This window comes from Amblyomma maculatum, chromosome 1, assembly GCF_055883805.1.
Source record: "Amblyomma maculatum isolate TAMU_Amacu chromosome 1, ASM5588380v1, whole genome shotgun sequence".
NCBI lineage: Eukaryota > Metazoa > Arthropoda > Arachnida > Ixodida > Ixodidae > Amblyomma > Amblyomma maculatum.
This window is the reverse complement of record NC_139344.1, coordinates 104,640,225-104,664,640: the sequence shown is the minus strand read 5'-3', so window position 1 is coordinate 104,664,640 and position 24,416 is coordinate 104,640,225. Positions and strand designations below refer to the sequence as shown.

General features: G+C 44.0%; 2 protein-coding genes across 2 annotated transcripts in view; one reads left to right on the top strand and one right to left on the bottom strand.

Annotated features, from left to right (window-relative positions):
* The window catches only part of LOC146203407 (tubulin alpha-8 chain), a 48,705-nt gene extending 44,727 nt beyond the window's left edge, over positions 1–3,978 (bottom strand). The window contains exon 1 of the mRNA XM_084588740.1: positions 3,929–3,978. The gene's annotated coding sequence lies outside the window, so the exon portion shown is untranslated. The remainder of the gene's footprint in view (positions 1–3,928) is intronic.
* A 202-nt stretch (positions 3,979–4,180) lies between these two features.
* The window catches only part of LOC146203406 (protein odr-4 homolog), a 59,801-nt gene continuing 39,565 nt past the window's right edge, over positions 4,181–24,416 (top strand). The window contains exons 1-4 of the mRNA XM_084588738.1: positions 4,181–4,516; positions 4,706–4,861; positions 17,878–17,973; positions 23,878–23,981. Coding sequence (XP_084444864.1) covers positions 4,415–4,516; positions 4,706–4,861; positions 17,878–17,973; positions 23,878–23,981 — 458 coding nt within the window. The 5' untranslated portion in view covers positions 4,181–4,414. The remainder of the gene's footprint in view (positions 4,517–4,705; positions 4,862–17,877; positions 17,974–23,877; positions 23,982–24,416) is intronic.

The window sequence follows — 24,416 nt, the reverse complement described above, 5'->3', positions numbered from 1 at the left end:
GATCTAAAAAGTGGCTACTGGCAGATTGAGGTAGATGAGCGAGATCGTGAAAAGACGGCCTTTGTCACACCCGACGGACTTTACGAATTTAAAGTTCTACCTTTCGGACTTTGTTCCGCGCCGGCCACATTTCAGCGGATGATGAACACTGTCCTCGCCGGGCTTAAATGGCAGTGTTGCCTAGTCTACCTAGATGACGTGGTGGTCTTTGCAGAATCGTTTGCACAACATCTTAAGCGCCTGTGGTCAGTACTCGAAGCCCTTCGATCCGATAACTTGACACTTAAGCCACAGAAATGTCACTTTGGCTACCGAGAGCTTAAATTCCTCGGTCATGTCGTAAGCGCTGCCGGCGTGAAGCCCGATCCTGACAAGCTTACTGCTGTTGCGGAATTTCCGATTCCACGTGACAAGAAAGCTGTTCGCAGATTTCTCGGCTTGTGCAGCTATTACCGGCGTTTTATCGATAACTTCGCTGATCTTGCTGAACCGCTGACTCGGCTCACCCGGGGAGACACCCCTTTTGTTTGGAGTCACGAGCAAGAAGCTGCTTTTACCGAGTTGCGTCTCCGTCTCCAATCGCCGCCTGTTCTAGCCCATTTCGATGAGCATGGTGAGACAGAAATCCACACCGACGCCAGTAACATTGGTCTTGGGGCGGTTCTCGTGCAACGCCAAGAGGGTGTGGAACGAGTCGTCGCCTATGCCAGCCGTACTTTATCCCGCGCCGAGATGAACTATTCAACTACTGAGAAGGAATGCCTCGCCATTATTTGGGCTGCTGCAAAATTTCGCTCCTACCATTGCGGTCGCCCATTTAAAGTGGTCACTGACCACCATTCCTTGTGTTGGCTGGCCAACCTGTGTGACCCATGCGCCCGCCTGGCGCGATGGAGCCTTCGCCTACAGGAGTTTGACCTCACTATAGTCTATAAGTCCGGACATAAGCATGAAGATGCTGACGCGCTCTCTCGTGCGCCCGTCGAGCTCGCTTCACCACACACGGGTGACTCTGGCAGTTTTCTCGGAGCTGTTGATGCTTCAGATATGTCTCATCAGCAGCGTGCTGATCCAGAGTTACGAGCCCTGATCGATTATTTAGAAGGTCAGCCAGCCACAATACCTAAGTGCTTTTCTAGGAGCCTCTCAACTTTCTGCCTGAGAAGTAGTGTACACTATAAGCACAGATCTAGATCCGAGTCGAGAACCTACCTCCTCGTGGTACCCGCAGCTCTGCGAGAGGAAATCCTTTCCGCGTGCCACGATGAACCAACTTCTGGCCACTTGGGCTATACTCGCACACTTGCTAGAATACGAAATACATTCTACTGGCCCAACCTTGCCACTGTTGTTAAGCGCTATGTTAAGAGCTGTCTGCAATGTCAGCGTCGGAAGGTTTCGCAATCAAAGCCTGCAGGCCTCCTCGTGCCCATAATACCACCACGCGCACCGTTTGATCAAGTCGGCATGGACCTTCTCGGTCCTTTCCCTCGATCCTCCGGTGGCAACCGTTGGATAATCATCGCCACAGACTATCTGACTCGATATGCCGAGACCAAAGCGTTACCTAGTGGCAGAGCATCTGAAGTTGCCCATTTCTTTATACACCAGATCATGCTGCGGCACGGTGCTCCGACCTGTATTATTACTGACAGAGGGACTGCCTTTACTTCACAAATGATGGCCGAAGTTTTTCATCTCAGCGGTACGGCGCATCGAAAAGCTACTGCTTACCATCCGCAGACCAACGGGCTGACGGAAAGGCTTAATAAGACCATTGCGGACATGCTGGCGATGTATGTCGACGCCCAGCACAAGACTTGGGATGCTATCCTACCATATGTGACATTTGCGTACAATACGGCAGTCCAAGAGACGACACGCTTCACGCCGTTTCGCCTAGTTTACGGCAGGGAGGTTCGGACGATGCTGGACGCAATGCTCCCTTGCGAAACCGATACCGAGCTTTCTACAGACGCCGAGCACTTTGCCCAAGATGCTGAGCAAGCACGCCAACTAGCACGCGTCCACATCGCCCAGCAACAGGACAAGGATTCACACCACAACCTCCGCCACAAACAAGCTTCGTACAACACCGGGGATCAGGTGTGGACTCCTGTTCGACGCCGTGGCCTATTGGAAAAGCTGATTTGCCGTTACTTCGGACCATATAAAATCTTGCGGCGCCTCAGCGACGTTAACTATGAGGTCCTCCCAGATGGCCCAGAGCAGAGAGGCCGTCGGCTATCTCGTCCAGAGACAGTCCATGTCCTACGCATAAAGCCGTATTTTACGCGGTAACTGAAAAACGGCATCTGCAAACTTTTTTTTCCGTTTGCTTTTGTCCACCTGTGTGCCGTGTGCGTCATGCTTAAGGAGGGAGGAATGCCAGGGGGCGCTCGGAGCGAAAGACGAAGTGGCGCTCGGAGAAAAAGGACAAAGTGAATCGGCTCCGGACTCGCAGGACGTACCTAAAGCTTGGACCGTGTAATTCCACCTGCACCGGCTCTGATAACCTAGCCCCAGTCGCCAATACCGTGACAATATTCAAAGACACCTCTCAAAGCAGCTAGTTAACTCCTCGTCACCAGCACGTTCTCCCCTGAAAGACTCTGGCACTGGAAGACGCAGCAGCTGACATATACTGCTTGCGCTTCTAGATGCTTATACGTGTTTTAATCAGCACGTCTCCTGTGGGACGAAAAGTCTGCTCCACGTGTTTGCAGCGGACATCGCATGCCAAATTCGTTGTTTTCAGGAACTCCTTACATTGTTCATTGAATTCACACTTCCATTTAGGTATTGTCGTTGGCGTGGCGAAGAAGCATTAAAACCATCAAACGTAAGCATGGGGCCTAAACAGAGTAGTTTCTCTCGCTATCTGATCCAGATAGACTGAGAAAAGATGCCACTCAATAGGCGGAGCGAATGTGGCCAGTGTAGCAAAGACGGGACAAAATGCCGTCCTACCAGCATGCTGGCGGGACCACACCTACAAAAGAGGGGCATGTCCCGCCTAAATCGGGACGGATGGTCGCTTTACTCAAAATCCCTCCTCCCTTCCCTCACAACACGCTCCAGCGATGGCACAGACGTGAAAAACGAACTTCGCGCCAGACGTGCCACTCGTACACCACCAGGGCAATCCCCTCTTTTTGCCAATTTGGAACAAAAGGCTACAACAAAAGAAGTATACAGTACAAAAATGCTAAATTGGGGGAAAAGTATACAGTAAGCGGACAGCGCCAACTGAGTCATCGGCCAGACCACTCGCCGTCGTCGGTGAAGTAACGGCGGTCAATATATGAAACCAGCCGGCGAGTCTACGCGAATCGAGGAACGGCCGCTGAGCTGCGCGCTCGCCACAACGGCTCGGACAAATGCTTGGGGTAAACCGTAAAATGCACAAGCAGCAGCCCAATTCATGGTACAAAACATAACATCCAATATTACCGACCGATCGGCGAGAACTGCAAGGCTTTCAGTTAACGGCCACATGTAGACAAAAGCATCAGGAAAGCTGAAATGATGTGAATGGAAATAATGCGTTACTCCATGCCAACTCTACACCATGAAAACTACGGAATTAAGATGCAATGTTGCGCTTTGAAATATTCACCTGCAAATTGGAGCACCTCCGCAGTTAGGCCAACGAATGATTCAGCTTCATTACCAGCACAACACATAAAACGTTCTGGCACCAAATTTAATGACGTACGGCTGTACTACCTGGAAGCCGGGTAAACGTAACCTCACTTCACGAAGCGTTACACCAAACTCGGGATCCAAGCGATAAGAGCTATCGCTAGGTACGTTTAATGTTCGTTTTTCTTGTACGCTACAATTCCCGATTCACGCCATGACGAGCTGCGAAACATTCTGTTCCTGACTACAGTCCTGCAATTGACAGCAAACGAAAACGCCTCACCATAGTCGTGCGATTTGTTGTCCTGAACCACGGAGCCTCCACGAACCGAATGTTCGGAATTCGAAGTTGCACGCGCTTTTGTACCGCTGATAGGCAATCACGTGATAACGACGTACCTTTGTACCTTCACTTGATTGGGCAGATTTTTTTTTCTCCTTGTTGCCAGAGGTTTTAGGTATACGGCTGTACACAGACAATTTGTACAATATTTTCAACACGTTTTGTCCAATCCAATGCAATCCGGTTGCGTATCCACTGGACCCAACGGACCACTAACAACCACAACGTCGTGGTAGTGGTTCCGACAAGGTTCCGATGTCGTAGGCAGCTGCTGTGTTGGCTGTGTGACGGTAGCGGCGGAAGTACCTGCTTCCAAAGCCTATCACCGGTCCACTGCCAGCTGTTTGCCTGTGCTTTTGGGAATACCCAGGAATCGTCTGTACGGGTCTATGCCAACGTATCTGCTTCGCGAAAACAGATTTTAACATGGGTAGGACAGTAGCTTACGACGATCACGTTCAGAAACTGATTAACGAACTTGTTCAGACGAAGGGTTCATCTTTGACAGTAGGTGTGATCATCGGGCAGGTAAGCTGTACTCTTCATCTATGTCAATTCAACAAGCACGAAGTTTGTCGTTTCTGTCTTGGTATTTCTTTTTGTAAGCTTAATTGTTACTGCCATTTCCTAGCAACCAGTACTCTTCGAAACAGTCAGATGAAAATATGTTTGCACGTGTTTGCACGCTATAAAATTATGAAAATGGGCCTTTTGCAGTGCACGCAGCAAAGAGACATTGTCGTGCACATTGCCAATACGCCTAGGAAGGATGATGACGAGTCACAGGAGGAAGGCGACGTCAAGCAGTCGCGTAAGTCTACAGCCGGTCACGCGGATATTGAGGAGGCCTGGATCTGCCAGCATGCCAAGCAGGTCAGTCATAAATTGTTTGGAACATGGCTCGCCATATGTAGTTGTTAGCAAGAAGTAATGCTGCTTATCTGTCTAGCAGTGGGCAGTACGTGTCACGATTTGGGATGTTGCGCATGTCTAGAGTTAATTGGGTCACTTAGAAAAAAGGTAGTCCTGCACCATCGTATTTGAAAGTCGCTGGCGTTTATATGTTATATTTGTCAATGTGAAAGCGCTTGTATTCGATGTGCATAGAAGAGCAGTGCATAGAAGAGCAGCAGTTTACTTCCTTACTTAGTAAGGAGTAGAGGGAAAGCACTGATGCTAACACGTTAGAGGTGCATTATCATAGTATGCGGCGAAGCACTTTAATGCAACAAAGATGAACAACATCATGTTGGAGAGAGAGAGAAAAATTTATTAATTGACCCTGGTCGTGGCTGTCACGTTAAGTCAATGAGCCAGGGCCTATACATAGCTTTCAGTAACGTCAGTGAGAGAAGTTTGGGACATGCGTGCACCATGTTTATGAACCACCAACCCCTGCAGTCTCTATGACGCATCATATAAGTATGGGTGTTTGCACGATATTTGGATGCTCCAAGCGCAGAGGCATTTGCAAAAGGAAGCCTTCAACTAAAATAACCTTTACACGGAAAGTTTTAGGAAGGCCATTGTGAGTGAATGAAGGCGCGATGGTCACGAAGTTTGGTTGCAATGCACTACTTCAACTGCAAGAACTGCAAAGTCATTACGTTCCTGATGTGCACTTCCTAACAGGCATGTATGCGCAATTCAAGTCTGCTGTCAGCGTGATAATGGTGCTGCTATATATAGCTGCCTCTATGTGTGCCATGATTGTGTTGAAACAGAGACTCACATAAATTTAGGGGACGAATAGTGACTGTGCTTCGTTGCTTCCAACTCCATCGGTAAAGCAAGGAGATTAATCAGTATATCTCCATTGCGCAGTGAAAAATGACTCAGTGAAAAGCAGAGAGGCTGAATCTTAGAAAAGACTTGCCAGGGCACAATGAAGATGGTGATCTAGCCTTGTGCCGACCTTCTCCCGCTATATCTAACTGGCAAAATCAGCGTTTTTGTGAACTGTGTTTTGGAATTCAGTCAGACAAAAGGGAACCGACACTTACTGCCAGTGTTACAATAAAGCCTTAAAATAAGTTAAACTGTTTAATGAACTTAAAAGTTGAGAACTTTTGCACTGATCTCTCCAAGCGTGAACACATCATTATCTTCAACAGGCTTTTCAGCCACTCTTTATAGAAGTAAATATGCGGATACAGCAATTTTCATGCTTTCATTAGGCAAAGAAAGCAGCTGACCACATGGCCACATTATATCGGAGATAAAGGCTGATGCTATGTCCTTCTCTTATTTCCGGCGCATCATGAGAGGTTCTCATGTAACCTAAGCTGTTTGTTGCGCTGAACATGCACTGATACCACTGCAGCCATGATTTGTGGCTGTAGTGAGAGGGCTGCACACTAGGAGGAGGAGAAATTACTATGCATAAAGTAAGGAGCTCGTCACAGCAAGGAACACGCTTTTATGTTCTGCATCTCGAGGTGTGTGCAGCAGGCAGCTGGTTCATAAGCATATGGCCGCCACAGCAATGAGTTTGCTGAGCCCAACACATGGGCCACAGTAATTAACGGAGTGCGCTATGAGGAGGGGCTCAGCTCTCCCAAAAATAGGGTACATCATTTAGTAGGGATCAGCATCGCAGGCAATGCAGTGACTGTGTGGCATGTGGGCAGGTCCAGTATGTGTGTGTTTTGTCAGCATTGCTTGAGCTTTCCTACACATTTGAGGGAAATCGCAATGTAACAGACAACACTATTGTTTGCATGGCATGAAATGCATATGATGAGAGAACGACCCATCCCGGCCATTGTCTTGTTCGTGCGTGTTTTGCACCATGAAGTCAACATGAATGATCTACAACTGGCCCAAATCAGACTCGTTAGGCCACCAAGCGATGTCAGCACAGTTTAAAGATCCCCAGGTGGTCGAAATTACTCCGTAGCTCTCCACTACGGCTCCCCTTTATCTCTTTCCACTTTCACTCCCACCTTCCTCCCTTTTCTTACAGTGCGGTTCAGGTGTCCACAGAGCAAGTGTGACAGATACTGTGACTTTCCCTTCCTGTGAACCAATTATTATTATTATTATTATTATTACTCCCCGTAAACCTGACATGTGCATATGTCATACAAGTGAAACTGCTGTATGCCTGACTTTTTGAAATGAAGTGTCAGTAAGGCATTTGAAATGGAACTTGCCGAAGGGAGGAAGAAAAATCTGGATGTAAGCTTTTAAACCACATGGTCTTATCAGAAGGACTGGATAAAATGAAGGGCATTTCACCTGTTTGTAACCAAGCTTTAAAATAACTCATGCTTCATGAAAAAAGTCTAGGGGTACTTTGGACTATAAAGTGCGATGAGGCGAAAGCGTCTGTGGTGAAGTGGTCCGAAGCCTTCCACTACGGCACCTCTTTCTCTCTGTTTTCACTGCCACCTTCCTCCTTTCCTTTACAGCTCGGTTAAGGTGTTCGCGGAGAATTGTGACAGATACTGCACCTTTTCTTTGCTGTCAACCAATTTGAAATGCTGCTGATGTCTGTTGGACTGCGTCTATTTCTCTATGCTTTGTGGTGCGGTGTTCGAGGAAGCGCCAAATGAAAGGCACCACACGGACGCCTGGATCGAATGCCCGGCGGGGTCAGCTTCGTATATTATATGCGTGAATCGCCTGGTGACGTCATCACTAGTCGTCACCGGATGTGATGTCATGATGGTGTCACATCCGGTCATGATGTCACGGCTGATGACGTCACCATGTGATGGCGTTACTAATTAGAACTAGGTTATCGGGCATGCGACACAGCTGGCGAAGCGAGCGAAGACGAGCGCAATGATGAGGCAAGCAGTGTGACGTTATACCAAGCGGTGGCGGCGAGCGCCGGCGTCCGCCAGCTACGCTGGTTGCTAGGTGCCGGCTCAAGGTGATTCTGTGCCTCCTCGGAGCACTGCCACAGTGAAATTGCAAGTGGCCAGTGTAGCTTTCGCTACAAAAGGAGTCTGTATGGTATCAGTGGGTGTCTCATGCACAGTGGTGCAACAGCTGCTCCGATTGCACCATTTTGATACAGTTACATATTCCTGCGCCAAGCTGCGTCATAAGCGTGAAATTTTTACATTTGCTCCATGCTGCGCCAAAATGCCCTGACTCTGCACAAAAGTTTGCCATATTCAGGGACAACTTTCTGTGGTCGTGATATGGCCAGTCATGATTTTTCAGGCACTGGCCTTTCAGTTTTATCACTAGATGGCCTCATGGCGCTCTAATGCCTGCTCATATTTTTCTCTCTGCATCCACGTGCTTTCTTTGCTTTCAAATTCGGTGAACCGTTGCGGTTTGAGGATGCTTCACTGCACGAGTCACTGTCCATGCGGTGAAGCTTCCCCGTAACGCAAAGGGGCCGTTTGTGACGAGGCATCACTGCTACTACTTCACACTGTGAAAAGGGCCGTGGTGGTACTTGTGGTTAAGGAGCAATACCCCAACACTGCATTTTAAGCACCGCGTGCTTTTGTTCTATGCATCTCTAGTTCTTTATGTGACTCATGCAAGTTTACGATATCTTGTTGGGCCATTCATGTACAGCAAGGTTGTTTTTATGCTGTCTCGTCGATAGACTCACTCGCCCATTATCAGACAATGTAGGAGGTGCATCAATTATAGCTTCTGTGTTTTTGCTAATATAACTGGAGGTGGTACATGTCGAATTTATTTCGGGCGACAGCAGGTTGGGAAACGCACAGCAGCCGTAGCTATTGAATTCCATAATGACGCAGTGGAGCCCAAGGCTGCCAAAATTAACATTAATAGGTGCTGCAACATCAAAATACTATAAAACCTGCTCTGTGCATGAAATACTTAACCTAATATCCAGAGTAATCGCCCACCTCCCCTTAATCAAAATATGTCAAAACTACCTAGTCATCGCCAGCCCATAGGAAGCATAATTCACGGGCCGATGACGCGCTCGCTGGTGAGTTTTCTTATAACTTGCTTTCTTACCTGCCTTGCATTTGCCATTTTGCCCGTTGGTCACTGTTTTTCTTTTTGTCTTTGTTTCTGTGTTTGCTTCTGTGTTTGTTGCACTGTGCTTGCTTCTGGACACAGGCTGATCACAGTCATGGCTTAAGCTCTGTGTTTCGCAGATAGTAAAACATTGTTTTATTTATTCTTTTTTTATTGTGATAGCATGCCTTGCTGTAAAAAAAAAGCTGATTTACAAAAATAGGTACATATACACAGCGTCGATGATAGGTTGCCCTTGCTAGATTTCTTTTGGATCACATTCATATGGTCTGATATTCACACCTGTTCACTTTTTTTTGTGTTGAAAGTAAGGTTTCTTCCCTCCAAAATTTGTATTACTTTTTTTTTTCTTCTTGAGAGCTGCTCCAAATATGGATCTGGCCGATCCAAAAATTGCTACAAATCCTGTCTGGGTTGTTGCACCTCTGCAAGCAAGATGATATTCTCACATTGTAACGAGTATAATTGGTCAGTTCTTTTTTGATAACTAGTTGTGCCAGGAATTCTTAAGGAGTTAGTGCCATGCAAAGTACCTGGGTACAATTTTTTCACTTTGCCCTACCTTCCTTTTTGAAAGATTCTATAAGCACTGAAGTGGAGGCATTAAATTAGGAACTGTGATGGAAGAAGTGCCTCATTTCAATCTTGCACAAATGTCAGAAAATAAGTAATGACTTCCAGTTACTGTACCACAAATGGAATTGATTTTAGTGATTAGCTGAAGCACCGGAAAAGTAATTGAACAGTTACAGAAATCAGTTACAATGGTATTGTCTTCCTTCCAGCTTTTATTTAGTCAGAGGAAGGCAATCAATTTTTGGAATAAAGCCCAAGCTTATTGCACATGGCAGTCCATAAACATTGCTTGTCTAGCGCTCATTTGCATTTTTTTTTTGTGCACTGGTGACACTTTGAAAAGGCAGTGAAAGAGTTTTTTATCTTGGCAATTTAATTTTAGAGGAAACATGTACGGACTGGTCTCCAAGCTCTGGAGATTAAAGGCATTTAATGTGCTATCACATTTTCTCGGTAGCCCAGCATATATCTGCAAGAAAACATATTACCTCTTGAAGTCTTGAAGGCACTGGTATTAAAATCTGTTCATGAACAGCTTCATGTTTGTTTTCTGAATATGAACTTGCCTGGTGGAAGAAATAACTGACCAGACTTATATTGCTTACATCCAAAGGGGCTTATTGAAGTGCTGATCGGCGTCAGGTACTAATGCACTGCTTATGGTAGGCCTGGGTATGGAATCTAAGAGACTATCAGAAAGCTTTAGAAAAGTGGGGAAAAAAGCAGCAACACAATGGAATGCAAAATGAAAGGAGCCTGTGCAATCTCTGCCTAATGGTCAGGAAAAGTGTAGCAGTCTCACCCGTCGATCCGCCACTCCACAAGGTCATCATAATGACACTGGCTGTCCCTTCTGTTGACTACTTCTGTTGGCCTACTCTGTGTGAAATACCGTAGCCGGTGCTGGTCTTCTGAACCATGAGGAGCGCCATCAGTAGAAATATTCTAATAATGTTACCTCTCTCTCCATGAAATAGGGGTGGGATCATGGGTACTCCATGCTTATATACTATTATTATTGTTTTTAAATTGACACCACTAATGTTTGTTGCATATTGATAGGCACTGATGAGAAAAATGGTATGCGTACAACAGAAAGTAATTTTTGTTCTTTGCAATCTGATATTCCAGAGCAGGTTCACCCTGTCAGTAGATGATTTAATTGTTTGGTTGCTGGTTCCTTATTTTGTGGCTGCATTATTAAATGTTTGTACAATAGAATCGTAAAGCACCAACTGTAGAACCATTATATACTTAGTGTCGCAGTCCTCAATGTGGGCAGAGTTTTGCAGCAGAATTTCTAAAAATTGCTTGGAGGGAAAAATGAGCCCATCATTAACCCTTTAACCGCCAACCCCGAGCCGTACTTGTCATGGCAGATCGTACCAAAATCGCCAATGACGAGTTACATTTGTCCGGCCCGATATTGCTGTGCTGCCATCTCGAAAGATGAGTTACGGCCGTCAATTGCTTTGGTTGTGATTTTGAACACTAGAGGAAGATAGTCGACCACAAAAAATGCATTTTGCGCCTTTGACGCCTAATTGAAGGCTCAAAAGAGTCATTTCACAATGCGCATGCACTTTGGGAAAGCCACCCTTGTGGACAGTATTTTTTTAACTTGTGTTAATTTTAACCACAAACCATCGCAGTAATATATTTTCAGAACCATAATTACATGGAGAAAATTATGGTCACTTAAAAAAATTGGCGATTATGTAATAAATACGCCATATTTCAGTGCGTTCTACCAATTACAATGGCATGCGCTGTGGGAAAGCCGCCCTCGTGAACAGTTTCTTTTTAACTTTTAGTGTTAATTTTAACCACAAACCATCGAATTAATATGTTTTCAGAACCATAATTACATGGAGAAAATTATGGTGACTTAAAAAAAATTGGAGATTTTGGTACATTTTTCGGAAAATAAATTGGTGGTCAAAGAAGAATGCTTCTTGCCGGGGTGGCCTAGGGGTTAGGGTGCTGAACTACTGGCCCTAAAGATACAGGATTGAGTCCCGGCCGCGGCGGCTACTTCTTGATGGAGGCGAAAAGCAAAGCACCCGTGTGCTGTGCGATGTCAGTGCACGGTAAAGAACCCCAGGTGGTTGAAATGAGCTTTCCACTACGGCGTCTCTCATAGCCTGAGTTGTTTTGGAACGTTAAACCCCACAAACCATACCAAACCAAAAATGCTTCATCCACTGAGGGCATGTAAGGAAAACGAGGTTTCATATTTTGCTTGGCAAGTGTTGGGCATAAATGTGGATTTTGCTGCAGAATCGTGGCTCTGCCACTGTACAGTGGCTAGATCTAACCGCTACTGTCATGGTGCTCTCCATGGTTTGCTGCATAACTTCTCTTAATAAATAGCGTTTATTTTTAAAAAAAGGAAACTGGCATGAGTGATAGTTAGTGTTAGTCTCGTATGAAAATTAACAAAGTACTTTTTTTATTTTGCCTTTCAAAATGTTGTATTGGAACTATTTAATTTTGGTTCATCACTGTCCAAGATAAATAAGAATACCTCATATTCTTAACGTGCATCTGGTGAATGAAGTGCAGTGCAACCAGTTTCCCTTACACACACACACATGCATATATATATATATATATATATATTGAGGAACTCGATGGTATTTGACTGCGCCACTGTTTGCTATCCTGTTCAGGTTCTTGGAGCTGTACCATTGGTCACAACCTGTTTCTGGGGGAAAAAAGTAATTACCTGTAGCCGGTTGAAAAAAAATGATTGATTACTTTTTTAAACAGTAACAATTCAGGTGATTCAGTTGCAAAATCATTAGAAAACTTTGCAGGACAGTTAATATCCGCCTTTGAGAATATGATGTGGCAACATTAATGGCTCCCATCTGCAGTGCCTCTCGCAGGCCCTCATTCACATACACTCACCCTTCATCAACAGGCACTTGGCTGCTGGTTTAATCACTAATCCCTTAATTTCAACCTCCGTTATCTCACACATGTTCATTAGCATACATTTGTAAGCTGCCACATTATATGAAAGACCACCCGACACAGATATAAATAAGCTGAATGAATGTGTGTGCATGGTCTAGGGGTAGCATGTCTGATTCAGGATCCAAGGGTGCTGGTTCGATACCCATCTGGCCTTCCGTAAAGAGCTCCTGCCAGCCAACTTAGCTGTTTCATGTGGTCTTGTGACGCCACACAACCAAGCCAACCAGTCAGTGCCTGTAAACTACCTCCTGCTAGAGGCATGCTCATGATGTTTCACTCACAGTGATATCACGTTCTCCGCAAAATGTTAAAATGTCACTGTAAAATGCAATTTATTGCAAGTAATCAGTTACTTGTGATGAGCTACATGCAACTCTGCTCATTTGCATAAGGGTAGGTAAAAAATTAGCCGCACCTTTTGGTCTACAATTTAAATAATATGCACTAAGGTAAGTGGCCTATGTGTCACTATTTTTTTGTCCTGCCTTTGTGGCTCACTAATTAGGGTGCTTGATTAATGAACTGAGGTATGCAGGATCAATCATGACCGCAGTGGCCTCTTTTCATTGGAGGGAAAAGCAAGGTGCCCGTGTACAGTGGGATATTGATGCGTACTAAACAACCTCCGGTGGTCGAAATTTCCAGGTCCCTCCACTATGGCATCCCTCATAGCCCGAGTCACTTTGGAAATTAAACCTTATAAACTAAGCCAAACCATTTTGTTGCTGTGTGCTCAGTACGTCAGGCTACAAGCTTGCATATTAGAAGGCTTTCCATTGGTCATGAAGCCATTTTTGCACCACTTTCCGCAGGCTTAGTTTTCTGGAAAATTGACGACCTTGCAGAGCGCTTTGGAGTAGCCCAGAGAGGTGACATTAGGAGGGAGCGAGGTCTGGGTTGGAAGCAGGGTGTTCCAGCGCTAAATGATGAATTTCAACTTGTTTCACACCCCTCGACCAGACAAGCTGGATCACAGCGCGTCCATCCTGGGCCATCGAGAGCAAATTGCGCATATGTAACCATGGGCATGCAACTAGATGTCTGCTTGTGTAGATGGCAGCTTGACAGCCATCTCTGCATGCAAGTGCTGCAGGCAGCACATTAAAAATGTGTGGGAAGTGGTGCCAAAGCGGCCTTGTTGTTGTATTCAAGTTCGTTTTTGGTTTGTATTCTTTATTCCCCAGGGGTCATTTCTGTTGTTCGTTATATATATATATATATATATATATATATATATATATATATATATATATATACCGGGTTAAGTGGAGAAATATGGGAGAGGCCTTCGCCCTGCAGTGGGTATAATCAGGCTGATGATGATGATGATGATGATGATGATATATATGTGTGTATGTGTGACTAAACGGGGTTTGTTCATTCGGGACGGCTGGAGTCTGCTTCCACCTTTGGAAACACCACATTGGCGACGAGGATGCTGTGAACCTACCCCCAACCCCACAAAGAATTGGAGGGGTTCAACGCTGCTGAATCGGATGTGGAGCAAAAGCTTTCGGTGCAGGCAACTTGCTGTCGTCATTCGTCTCTACCAGGGTGGCAACTACCGAGTTATCACCAGCGGTTTCTTCTTCTTCCTTCTTCTTTGCTTAAAGGGGCGCCGTGACGTTCGCCAACCTGCCGCTTTAGTTGTTTACACCTTCCCGATGCCCCAAAGCCCAATCATAACGGCGAAATCGTAGTGGGTAATATTTTAATCCGCTTCAATAATCCGCGTTTTGGCACCGATGTGAGCGGCACACGACGGCGAAGTTTGTTGACGGATGTGACGTTACTTACTTTGTGGCGGTGCTTCGCTAATTGGTCGGGCACGCACTTTAGATTTTACATTCGAATGTTCTTCAAGTTACTATGCAGAAAACAAATAAATGGCGTTTTAATTCCACGTGCGTTTGTGGAGTGCTTGTAAAGATGGGGACTGTAAACTCAGATAAATGCGGTGCTGTCAACAAGCGCGATGAAGCGTCTGCTTGCTGTGATGATGGTGATGGTGGCTTTGCCCTTCCTACCGGGTCGCCGCTGCCTTCTGGCGTGGCGGAAGCAAAAATTAAAAAAAAAAGAACAGAGAAAGAAAAAAAACGTTCGCCAATACGCTGTCCAGGCTTTACGGTCACAAGCACGAAGGTCACTCCCACAGGCTCCTCAAATCCCATGGCAGCTGATACCGTTTGTATCTCGGAGGTCGGCAAAATCGCTGGACAAGCCAAAATCACGTGGTTGATAGTTTCTGCCGATGCCCTACAGATGGCGCTAGTTGTGTCGAAATCGCTCGTGAAGCACGTTCGCTTCTCAGCTGTGTGGCTTCGCCTTAGCTCGTGTACGCCATTCTCCCATCTTTGCCTTTTGCACTCGTTCTCGAACTTTCGCACAAGTAGCGCTCGAGTGATCCGTGACAGCAGCAGTGATGGACGCCTGCGGAACACCAAAACGACGATGCAGATTTGCTGACCGTCGGGTCCAGTACCTCGTCGACACCCCGCAATTGGGTTCATCATCATCATCATCATTAGCCTGATTATACCCACTGCAGGGCGAAGGCCTCTCCCATATTTCTCCACTTAACCCTGTTCTGTGCTAGCTGCATCCACTTGACCCCTGCGAACTTCTTAATCTCATTCGCCCACCTAACTTTCTGCCGCCCCCTGCTACGCTTTCCTTCCCTTGGAATCCAGTTTGTTACCCTCAGCGACCATCGGTTATCCTCTCTTCGCACTACATGTCCTGCCCATGTCCATTTCTTCTTCTTAATTTCCACTAGAATGTCGGTAACTTGAGTTATTTCTCTGACCCAATCTGCACGCTTCCTATCTCTTAATGTTACCCCTACCATTTTTCGTTTCATAGCCCTCTGGGTTGTCCTCAACTTAAGTAGAACTCTCTTGGTTAGCCTCCACGTTTCAGCCCCATAGGTGAGTACAGGCAAGACGCAACTGTTGTATACTTTCCTCTTGAGCGATACCGGTAAGCTGCTAGTCATAATCTGCGAGTGCTTGCCAAATGCGCTCCATCCAAATCTTATTCTTCTTGTTATTTCCTTTTCATGGTCTGGATCTGCGGTTATTACCTGTCCTAAGTAGACATATTCGCCTACTACTTCCAGTATTTCGCTACCTAATGTAAACTGCTGTTCCTTCCCGAGGCTGTTGAACATTACCTTAGTCTTCTGCATATTGATTTTCAAGCCTACCTTTCCACTTTTTCTGTCTAGGTCATCAATCATTATTTGCAGTTCATCCCCCGAGTTGCTTAGCAAAGCAATGTCATCAGCAAATCGCAGATTACTGAGGTATTCTCCATCTACCCTTATCCCTAACTGCTCCCATTCCAAGTCTCTGAATACTTCCTCTAAACAAGCTGTGAATAGTACTGCGGAGATTGTGTCTCCTTGCCTAACACCTTTCTTTATGGGAATTTTGTTACTTTCTTTATGCAGAACTATGGTTGCTGTGCAGCCACTATATATATCTTCCAGCACTTTCACGTACGGCTCGTCTACCCCCTGATTTCGCAATGCCTGCATCACCGCCGAGGTTTCAACTGAGTCAAATGCTTTTTCGTAATCAATGAATGCTATGTATAAGGGCTGGTTATATTCCGAGCATTTTTCTATCACCTGATTGATGGTATGGATATGATCGATAGTAGAGTACCGTTTCCGAAATCCTGCTTGATCCTTTGCTTGATTGCAGTCTAAGGTTGTACTGATTCTATTAGCGATTACCTTAGTAAATACCTTATACGTAACAGACAGTAAGCTGATTGGTCTGTAATTTTTAAGGTCCTTAGAGTCCCCTTTCTTGTGAATGAGGATAATGTTTGCATTCTTCCATGGTTCCGGTACCGTCGATGACACCAGGCACTGCGTATACAGGGTGGCCAGTTTTTCTAGCACGATATCCCCCCCGTCCTTCAGCAAATCTGTAGTTATCTGATCCTCTCCAGCTGATTTCCCCCTTTTCATAGTTTCTAGTGCTTTCTTGACCTCGTCCTTCGTCACTGGTGGAACGTCTGACTGTTTTTCCCTACCGCCAATCTCATTACGGTCCTGACTACTTTGGCTACTGTAGAGATCTGTATAGAACTCCTCGGCTACTTTGACTATCTTGTCCATATTAGTGATGACGTTGCCCGCCTTGTCCCTTATCGCATACATCTGGTTTTTACCTATGCCCAATTTCTTCTTTACCGCTTTAAGGCTTCCCCCGTTCTTTACAGCATGCTCAATTTTCTCCATGTTATACTTCCTTATATCGGCCACTTTGCGCTTATTGATTAGCTGTGATATCTCGGCCAATTCGATCTGGTCTGTTGGATTGGAAGCTTTCATACTCTGGCGTTTCTTAATCAAATCTTTCGTCTCCTTAGACAGCTTACCGGTATCCTCTCTAACTATCCTACCGCCTACTTCTACAGCGCACTCAGTAATGATATCTCTGAAATTATTGTCAGTATTGAACCGTGAACGATGTGTGGGCACTACACTTGGATGGCAAAGATAGTTTGGAGCAGCATTTGGTGGGCTAGGCTAACTTTGAGCAGACCAAGGGAGCAGACGAAGAAGCCAGTTCTCATAGCTGTGCTTCGCAGCGTCGTTACCATGGCAACTACACTGCCAAAAAGTGCGGCTGCAGGTTGGGTTGGACAGGCAACCATGGCGGATAGCTTCCGATACGTCAGCAGAAAGCTGCGTTCCTGATAGGTTCCGCCCGAGTCGGGCGCTGGGTGAGCTTAGACGTACCAGCTTAGACGCGTGATTTTTTTTTTCTCTTGTATTTAGAATTTTATAAACCGAATAATTCTCATTTTCGTTCGCCGATTTTTGTAATTCTTTTTTTTACTGACATCAGCACGGTGCGAAGAACCTAGAGGTTGGCTGGAATTAACGACCTTATGCATGTCACTGTGCACCTTTAAGGTAATTCGTGGAGTCGGCGCCATGGCAGAGGTGTGACCACGCTGCAGAGGCAAAGCGGCTGGCTTAGTGTTCGTTGCTTTTACAACAAGAGGCTTTCATAATGCTGCTTATTAGCAGCATTATTTGTAAGGTATACCTTGTAAGGTATATTATTAATGTAATTGTAATTTGTGAAGTATACCTTACAAGTATACCTTATTTGTACGTTTCATCTCCACCATAATCTCATGACATGTTTTATCCAGTGTTCTGTCCCTTTAAGTGCTTGCAAAAGGTGTGATACTGCTATTGGTTCAGTTTTCTTATTTACATTTGTTTACATTAGCTGTTGTCATGGGATCCACTTTCATCATGCTTTGAATATAATTATGTTGCTTCATTTAACTATAAGTGCCTCTTATTTTCGTCATGACAGGTAACACGCATGCTTCCAGGAGGCATGGATGTCCTTGGTCTGTTTGCTGTGGGCACTCCTGAGGAATTGGCAGCTGTTCAGACGGAGCTTAGGCAGGTACGTTGCAGCTTGGTTTTGTGTTTGCCTAGAAGTGGCTACTGTCAGTCAGACTTTTCTCTTTTTTTTGTGAGTCCATGCTGATTTATGTCTGCCTAATGAAAAAAAAACATGATGTTGGAACAAGTCTAGTTTAGGTTGCAAGAATAGTTTCTTGCTGCTGTGACTTTAACAGTTAGCACATTTATGTTTTGTTTGAGATGATGGCTTCAAGTATGTATGTATCAGCCCGTTAGACCATATATGGCTGGTAATTGTATGGTATAGTATTTCTTTTTTTATTTTTGCCACATTGCAGAAATACTTAAAAACTTTTGCATGCTTTGTAAGAGAGGTATTGCATTATGTATCCTTTTCTAGAATAAGGCTTCCCTTTGTTGTGACAGTGTTTTCAGGCACCACAGAAAGAGAAACAGTTCCTTTACTGTTATGGCATTCTGTACAGAGGACTAGCTTTTTACAGAATGTTACGCTGTCTATGTAGCTGTAAATAAAATTATGCAACAGAACTGTGAAAAGAGCATAATCTATACCGATTCTTTAAGTGTGCTTACGGCATTACATTCCAAAAATGCAGTTGAGCCTGTAGTAGGGAACATCATTCACGGCATAGAAAAAATCACAACGCAAGGCCAAACCATAATCTTTTGCTGGGTTCCTAGCCATGTTGGGATAGATGGTAACGAAGTAGCCGACTCATGTGCTGCACAAGCTCGAACTAAGAAAATAAAGAAAATACCAATTCCCTACAAGGATTGTATTAAGTTAGTAAAAAGAAGCCTGATAGATAAATGGCAGAAAAAATGGAATAACGAAGAGCAAAATAAACTACACACAGTAAAACCCATAGTAGGAGAATGGAAATCATGTACACAGAACAAACGCTTCAGTGAGGTGATTTTGTGCCGTCTTCGAATCGGACATACACACTTGACACACAATTTCTTACTGAGAAAAGAGCAAAAACCATTATGCAAAGAATGTGGAGGTGAGCTCACCGTGAACCACATTTTGATCTCTTGCACAGAACTTGAACAGTTAAGGAAAAAATATTTTACTCTATTCTATAATGAACGCATCCCATTCCACCCCTGTTTACTATTAGGAGACAACCCGCTTGTTGAAATTTCATCTGTTTTTAGTTTTCTTAAAGAGTTAGGGATTCTAAATCAGCTGTAATTTTCTAAACTTTTCATTTTCACTCATAAAGAAGCTCAGCAACCTAGTGTTTGGCGCATGATGGCCATAGTAGCCTATGTGCCAAAAAACCCAACCCAACCCGATTGTGGTAATTTTTAGGCGTCCTACAACACAAGTCATGAAATTTTATTTACACTCAAAATTGGGCTTCCAGGATTTTTCTTGATAAGTAGGACGAGCAGTAGATGGAAATTATTCGTGTTAATGGATTATGCTGCCACGAACAATGCAAACTCTGGGAATAGTTGTCATTGTAAACTCTCTAACTAAAATTAATTAATGAGGTTTTTATTCACTGCAGTTAGCGTGCACCATTTATATTGAAAACTTGTAGGTAGTGGCTTTCAAAGACAGTTCCATTTTGCACATTTTAATAGAATGCTTATATCTTGAGATACACACGCTTTCAGCCTAAAACTGACTAATTACGCATGCAACATAGTGTCATTTGGCATGAAGCTCTCTCTGGTGTGATGCAGCTGTTGCATATAGTGTTTCGCTTGACAAAACTAGAGAGAGGGCTGAAGTTGATAACCTTTCATACTTGGCCAGCGTTTTCCTTTTGGCTGTTGCGTGGTTGGAGTGAAAAGAAGGCTGTTTCTTGAAGCGATTGGTTATCTGGTCAAGAATGAAATGTTATTAACATTCATCGTACGCTGTAACTTCACATTCTTGGTAGGCAAAGCACCATACTCAACTCCATGGAACCAGAAAAGAGCTTCTTGCTAAGCGATGCAGCCTTGCATACCTGATTAGACATGCAAACCTCAGGACATATGCATGTTATTAAAATTGTACAGAATAGAATAGTCTTCAGATGCGACTGCCTTCAAGTTTTTAATATAAACGTGGATGCTAATTGCAGTTAGTAGAAAGTTAATTAATGAAAATTAGTTATTTACTGAGTTTACGATGGGACAGTTCTCATAGTTTGTGTCCACCATGTTGCATAACTCATTTACATCCTGAATTCTTTACCCTATGCAACAAGTTCTCCACAACCACCTCAGTCCAAGAAAGAATGCAAAGTAGAGGTGTGCGAATATAGAAAATTTTAATGCGAATCGAATTTGAATATGGGGAAAAAAATGCCCTTGAATATCAAATTGAATATTGAATCGAATATCTGATCATTGAATAAAAAAAAAAGACCATTAAAAACATAGTATCTTGTTTACATCAAAATTCATGTGGTATTTTCAAATAAAATTAAATTAGAATTGCACAGAAGTGGATACCCTACTGGAAATTCCAGTGCAAGTTTTATGCAGGGTTCCATATTCCAGTTTTTGCGTACAGGAGGGACCTCCGTGAAACTGGGGGGAGCTGTCATTCTGACAGTAAACTCTCATTGATTCGGCCTTCAAGGGACAAGAAAAAAAATGTTTGAACAAAATAACCGAAAGCTTGAATTATCGGGTGGGCCTGAAAAAAGCGCTAAAAACAGTTTTCATTTTAGTAAGTTTATCCGATGAACATATCATATGAGATGAAACTAAAGGGAGAATGATATTCTTTTTCCATCAAGTGCTTCGCTTTGCACACACTGTCGCGAAGGCCTTCTTCACAAAAGGGGAGGTCCCTCTTCCCCCCCAGTCGTGTTTTGAGGATGCTTCACTGCATAATCCACAGAGTCTAGCATTTCAGTGAAGCTCGCAGTGAGTGAAATTGCAGTGAATTTGGACGTTTTCTGTGTATTCAGTAATTTTCTAACAGTACTATTCAAAAATCCAAATATCAGTTCCTCCAATACAAATATGAATTGAAGAACAAACATTCGATTCATATCCGAAATTTCGAATAGTATTTGCACATGCCTAATGCAAAGTGAGTGCAGAAATAGTGAACATGTCTACATTTTAGATAAGTGTTGGTGTGGCTTCAGACAATGGGTCTTTGTTTTCTTGCTTGTGGTTATCAGCACTTTAAAAGTCTGCTTATATATTGACTTCTCACAGAATGGAGTAAAATGTTCAGTTAAAGTATAAATGAGAGCTTGAGGTCAGTGTTTACCGTGAAGACCAAAATGTAAATCAAACTGAAGTATAAGGTTAAAAAAAAAAAAGCACTCCACGAAAGACTGACAGAAATGCACCCTTACCTTGAAACAAATGCAACTTAGCCTGCTGCACATAGTGATGACACCATTTGTTTACATCCAAATGTTGCTTGTAAGTACATCACATGCCAGAAGGCTACAAGGTGTGCAGCTATTACTTGAGTTGGGTGACAAGTGCTTCTTGCTACTCACATCCCACAGTACGTCCTCTCCTGTATCACCTACCGCATTACTGATGCTGCATTGCCTAAAATACTTGCAAAAAATCACCTTGGGGAAAGACTTCCTAGCCAGTGACACCTAGCCACAAACACTCGGCAGTGGTGGACGTTGCAAGTGGCCAGTCGGAGTGGCCGAGTTGTCACACAGCATCTATTATAAGATTTGTGTAGTCACCTTTGCATAGTCAGTCTTTAAATAGCTTTTTCAGCCATTTATTTAGCGTCGTCCCAGTCTAGCCATGTCTAATGATGACAACGATGATGAAGGCTATTGATGTCAGCAGCTTGCTGTTGCCAAGCTTCGTTCGTTTTTGTTTTGGTGACAATTACATAAGACAAGGGCCTTCTTTTTGCTTGTTGTTTTGTGGCGAAAGCTTAACATAGCTAGAAGCTGAGCTACACTGGACTAGGTTTGCACATTTCACTGGTGTATCCAAAAGGCTGCTACTGCACATGTGCTGTTATCATGGCAACCAGTTCAGCCCGAGCCGAGAGCGATGGCTGCCCGACCACCGGCTCCTTCGCCGCACGGTGCTTTACATGGCACAAGCCGCTACTGTGCATGTGCCGTAATGATGGCAACCAGCTGCGCTGCTCCACAGGTGTTCCACCGCTGCGCTTGCTACAGAGAGGAGGAGGAAGATAGCGGCATCCCAGCAGATGCACACGCCTGTATGGAGGGGAGCAGAAGGGTAGTTTCCGAACTGGGCATGCTCGTGCTGCCGCGGAGGACTGACTGAGTGGAGCCGGAAAGCGTCTGCCGGCATTGCATGCGCAGGGCGTGAAAGTGAATCCCACTTACAACGGAGTAATTTTGACCACCTGGGGATCCTAAACGTGCACTGACATCATACAGCACACAAACGCCTCTTCATTTCACTTCCATCGAAATGCAGCTGCTGGTGGTCGGCTTTGCAGCCGGGTACTCTGGTTCTGCAGCCGCTTTCGCTCTACATTCGGATCAGTAGCATTGAACTCGTAATTTTTTTTTCATGAAAAAACATTTGACCAATGTTCCTGTTGCTTTGGTAGTCATTGTTAATATAAAAGAACCTTTCTTTAACTGCATATTGTTATGAAGCTTTGTACTGTCAATTTTTTGATGCTGAAAGCCACTGGTACATACCTTTATTGCTTTGTGGTATGAGATGCAGCCAAATTTATCTCTAATGATCTCGGCCGCACGCAGGTGCATTCACATTGTTCCAGATTATTGTTTAGCACTTTATCTCAGAAGTTCCCTTGCCAGCTTTAATCTGAACACTGCCAACAGTGCCAAAATTGGCAGACATTCTGTTCTTTGATGACCACTAAGGAATTTTTTCTTCTATCACCGCTGCTGAGTTGTGCAGTTTGTTGTGGGTGCAACTCAGCCCAATTGTTTCTTTGAAAAGCCTTCTGGTGCCTTTCTGACCATTGGACTGCTGTCATCACTGTAGGATGAAAAAATCATAGCAGTGGGAAATTTTTCTTCTGTTGGATATTTTGACTGAAGGTGGTATAGTTCTTATAGTAGTGAAATACCGCTTGAACAAATGATACTTGCAGGGACTTCTGTGAAATCTCCCACCAAAACTCTATCTCATCATCCACTGCAAATATGTTTCAGTTTAAAAATTTTATCACACTGCGCGTTCCTTTTCATTGGACACTTTGTGAATCATTAACCTACTGCTTCTGGCTAGGAGTATATAAGCTAGATAGATATGCAATGATTTTCATTTGCAGAGCTTTGGGCGCTATAATTCTGAAGCGGTGCAGCTTGCAAAGATTTGTGGTGCCTTGCTTCCTCTTGCATTGAATCTGCGAGATGCCGTATATATGTGTTTAGGGTATGGCTGCACAACTGTCTTGTAGCTGGAGCAATAACTGAATATATTGTAAACAAACAAACAACTTGTTTCAGTAGAAAATAGCAGACAAATTTGAGTAAAGGCATATTAAAGTGTCTGTAGAAGTTGAAAGACTTTGCTGCTTAGGAGGCCTTTGTGCCAAGAAACATGAGTAGAAGTGTGGATGAACTCATCTTGCAGGGTACATTATGTGCCTGAAGTTTCCAGCATTACAGAATATGTGAAGAAGGAAAAGGGCCTTCTCCAGATATTGATGACAAAGACAGACATTCTTGGAAAAGCCGCATTGCTATTGCTCAGGGCAAGAGCCTCTTGACGACAGTAACCACAGCTCCCACCGAGGTCGACACTGCCAAATAAACCTTCTGCTACAAATAGTAGAATAAATTGGGAGACATTGGTGCTTGATATTTTCTCCATTTTATAAAAATAAGTGGCTGTGTGCTTATTCCAATTCAGCAAATGTTCACTCATGTGAATGTGTGTTAAGGTTGGGAAATGAAAAATCCTTTCAATCTTCTTTTCTCTTTTGTTTATTGACATCTTTGCTTTTTGGTTTCATCTTGGCTAGGTTTTGTTTGCTGTTTACAAAGTCATTGCCAAGGACCAGAGGACATCACTTAACTCCGAAGTTACTGACCGAATCCAGCTTCAGATCTGCACTGTGACAAGAAAGTATCCTTTCTGTTGAACCATATTCAAAGTTCAGTGTTTGCTTTGTTATGAGTTGTTAAGCTAGAGTTTCATGCAGAGAATATTAGAGGATAATTTGGGGTTGCAATTGTCCAGTCACTCGAGGTGTGAGGGGAACTAGTACCTGAACTTTAAGAGTGGGCTTTAAACATCTTGTGGCTTTTTATACTTCGGTTTGGTTTGGTTTGGTTTCATTGCATATTATGGATACATTGCACATCATGGATACAGTGTTTCTAACAAAACATTCTTTATGACTGGAAAATGTGTGATTATTATGAATAAATTAATTGAATGGTTACAATACTTTTTTTGGTTCCATAATATGTTCCATAATATATAGAATTGCAATTGAAATCGATAAGCTTCCCATACTGAATGAACTGCAGTGCTGATTGTTCGTGCTGTCCTGATGCC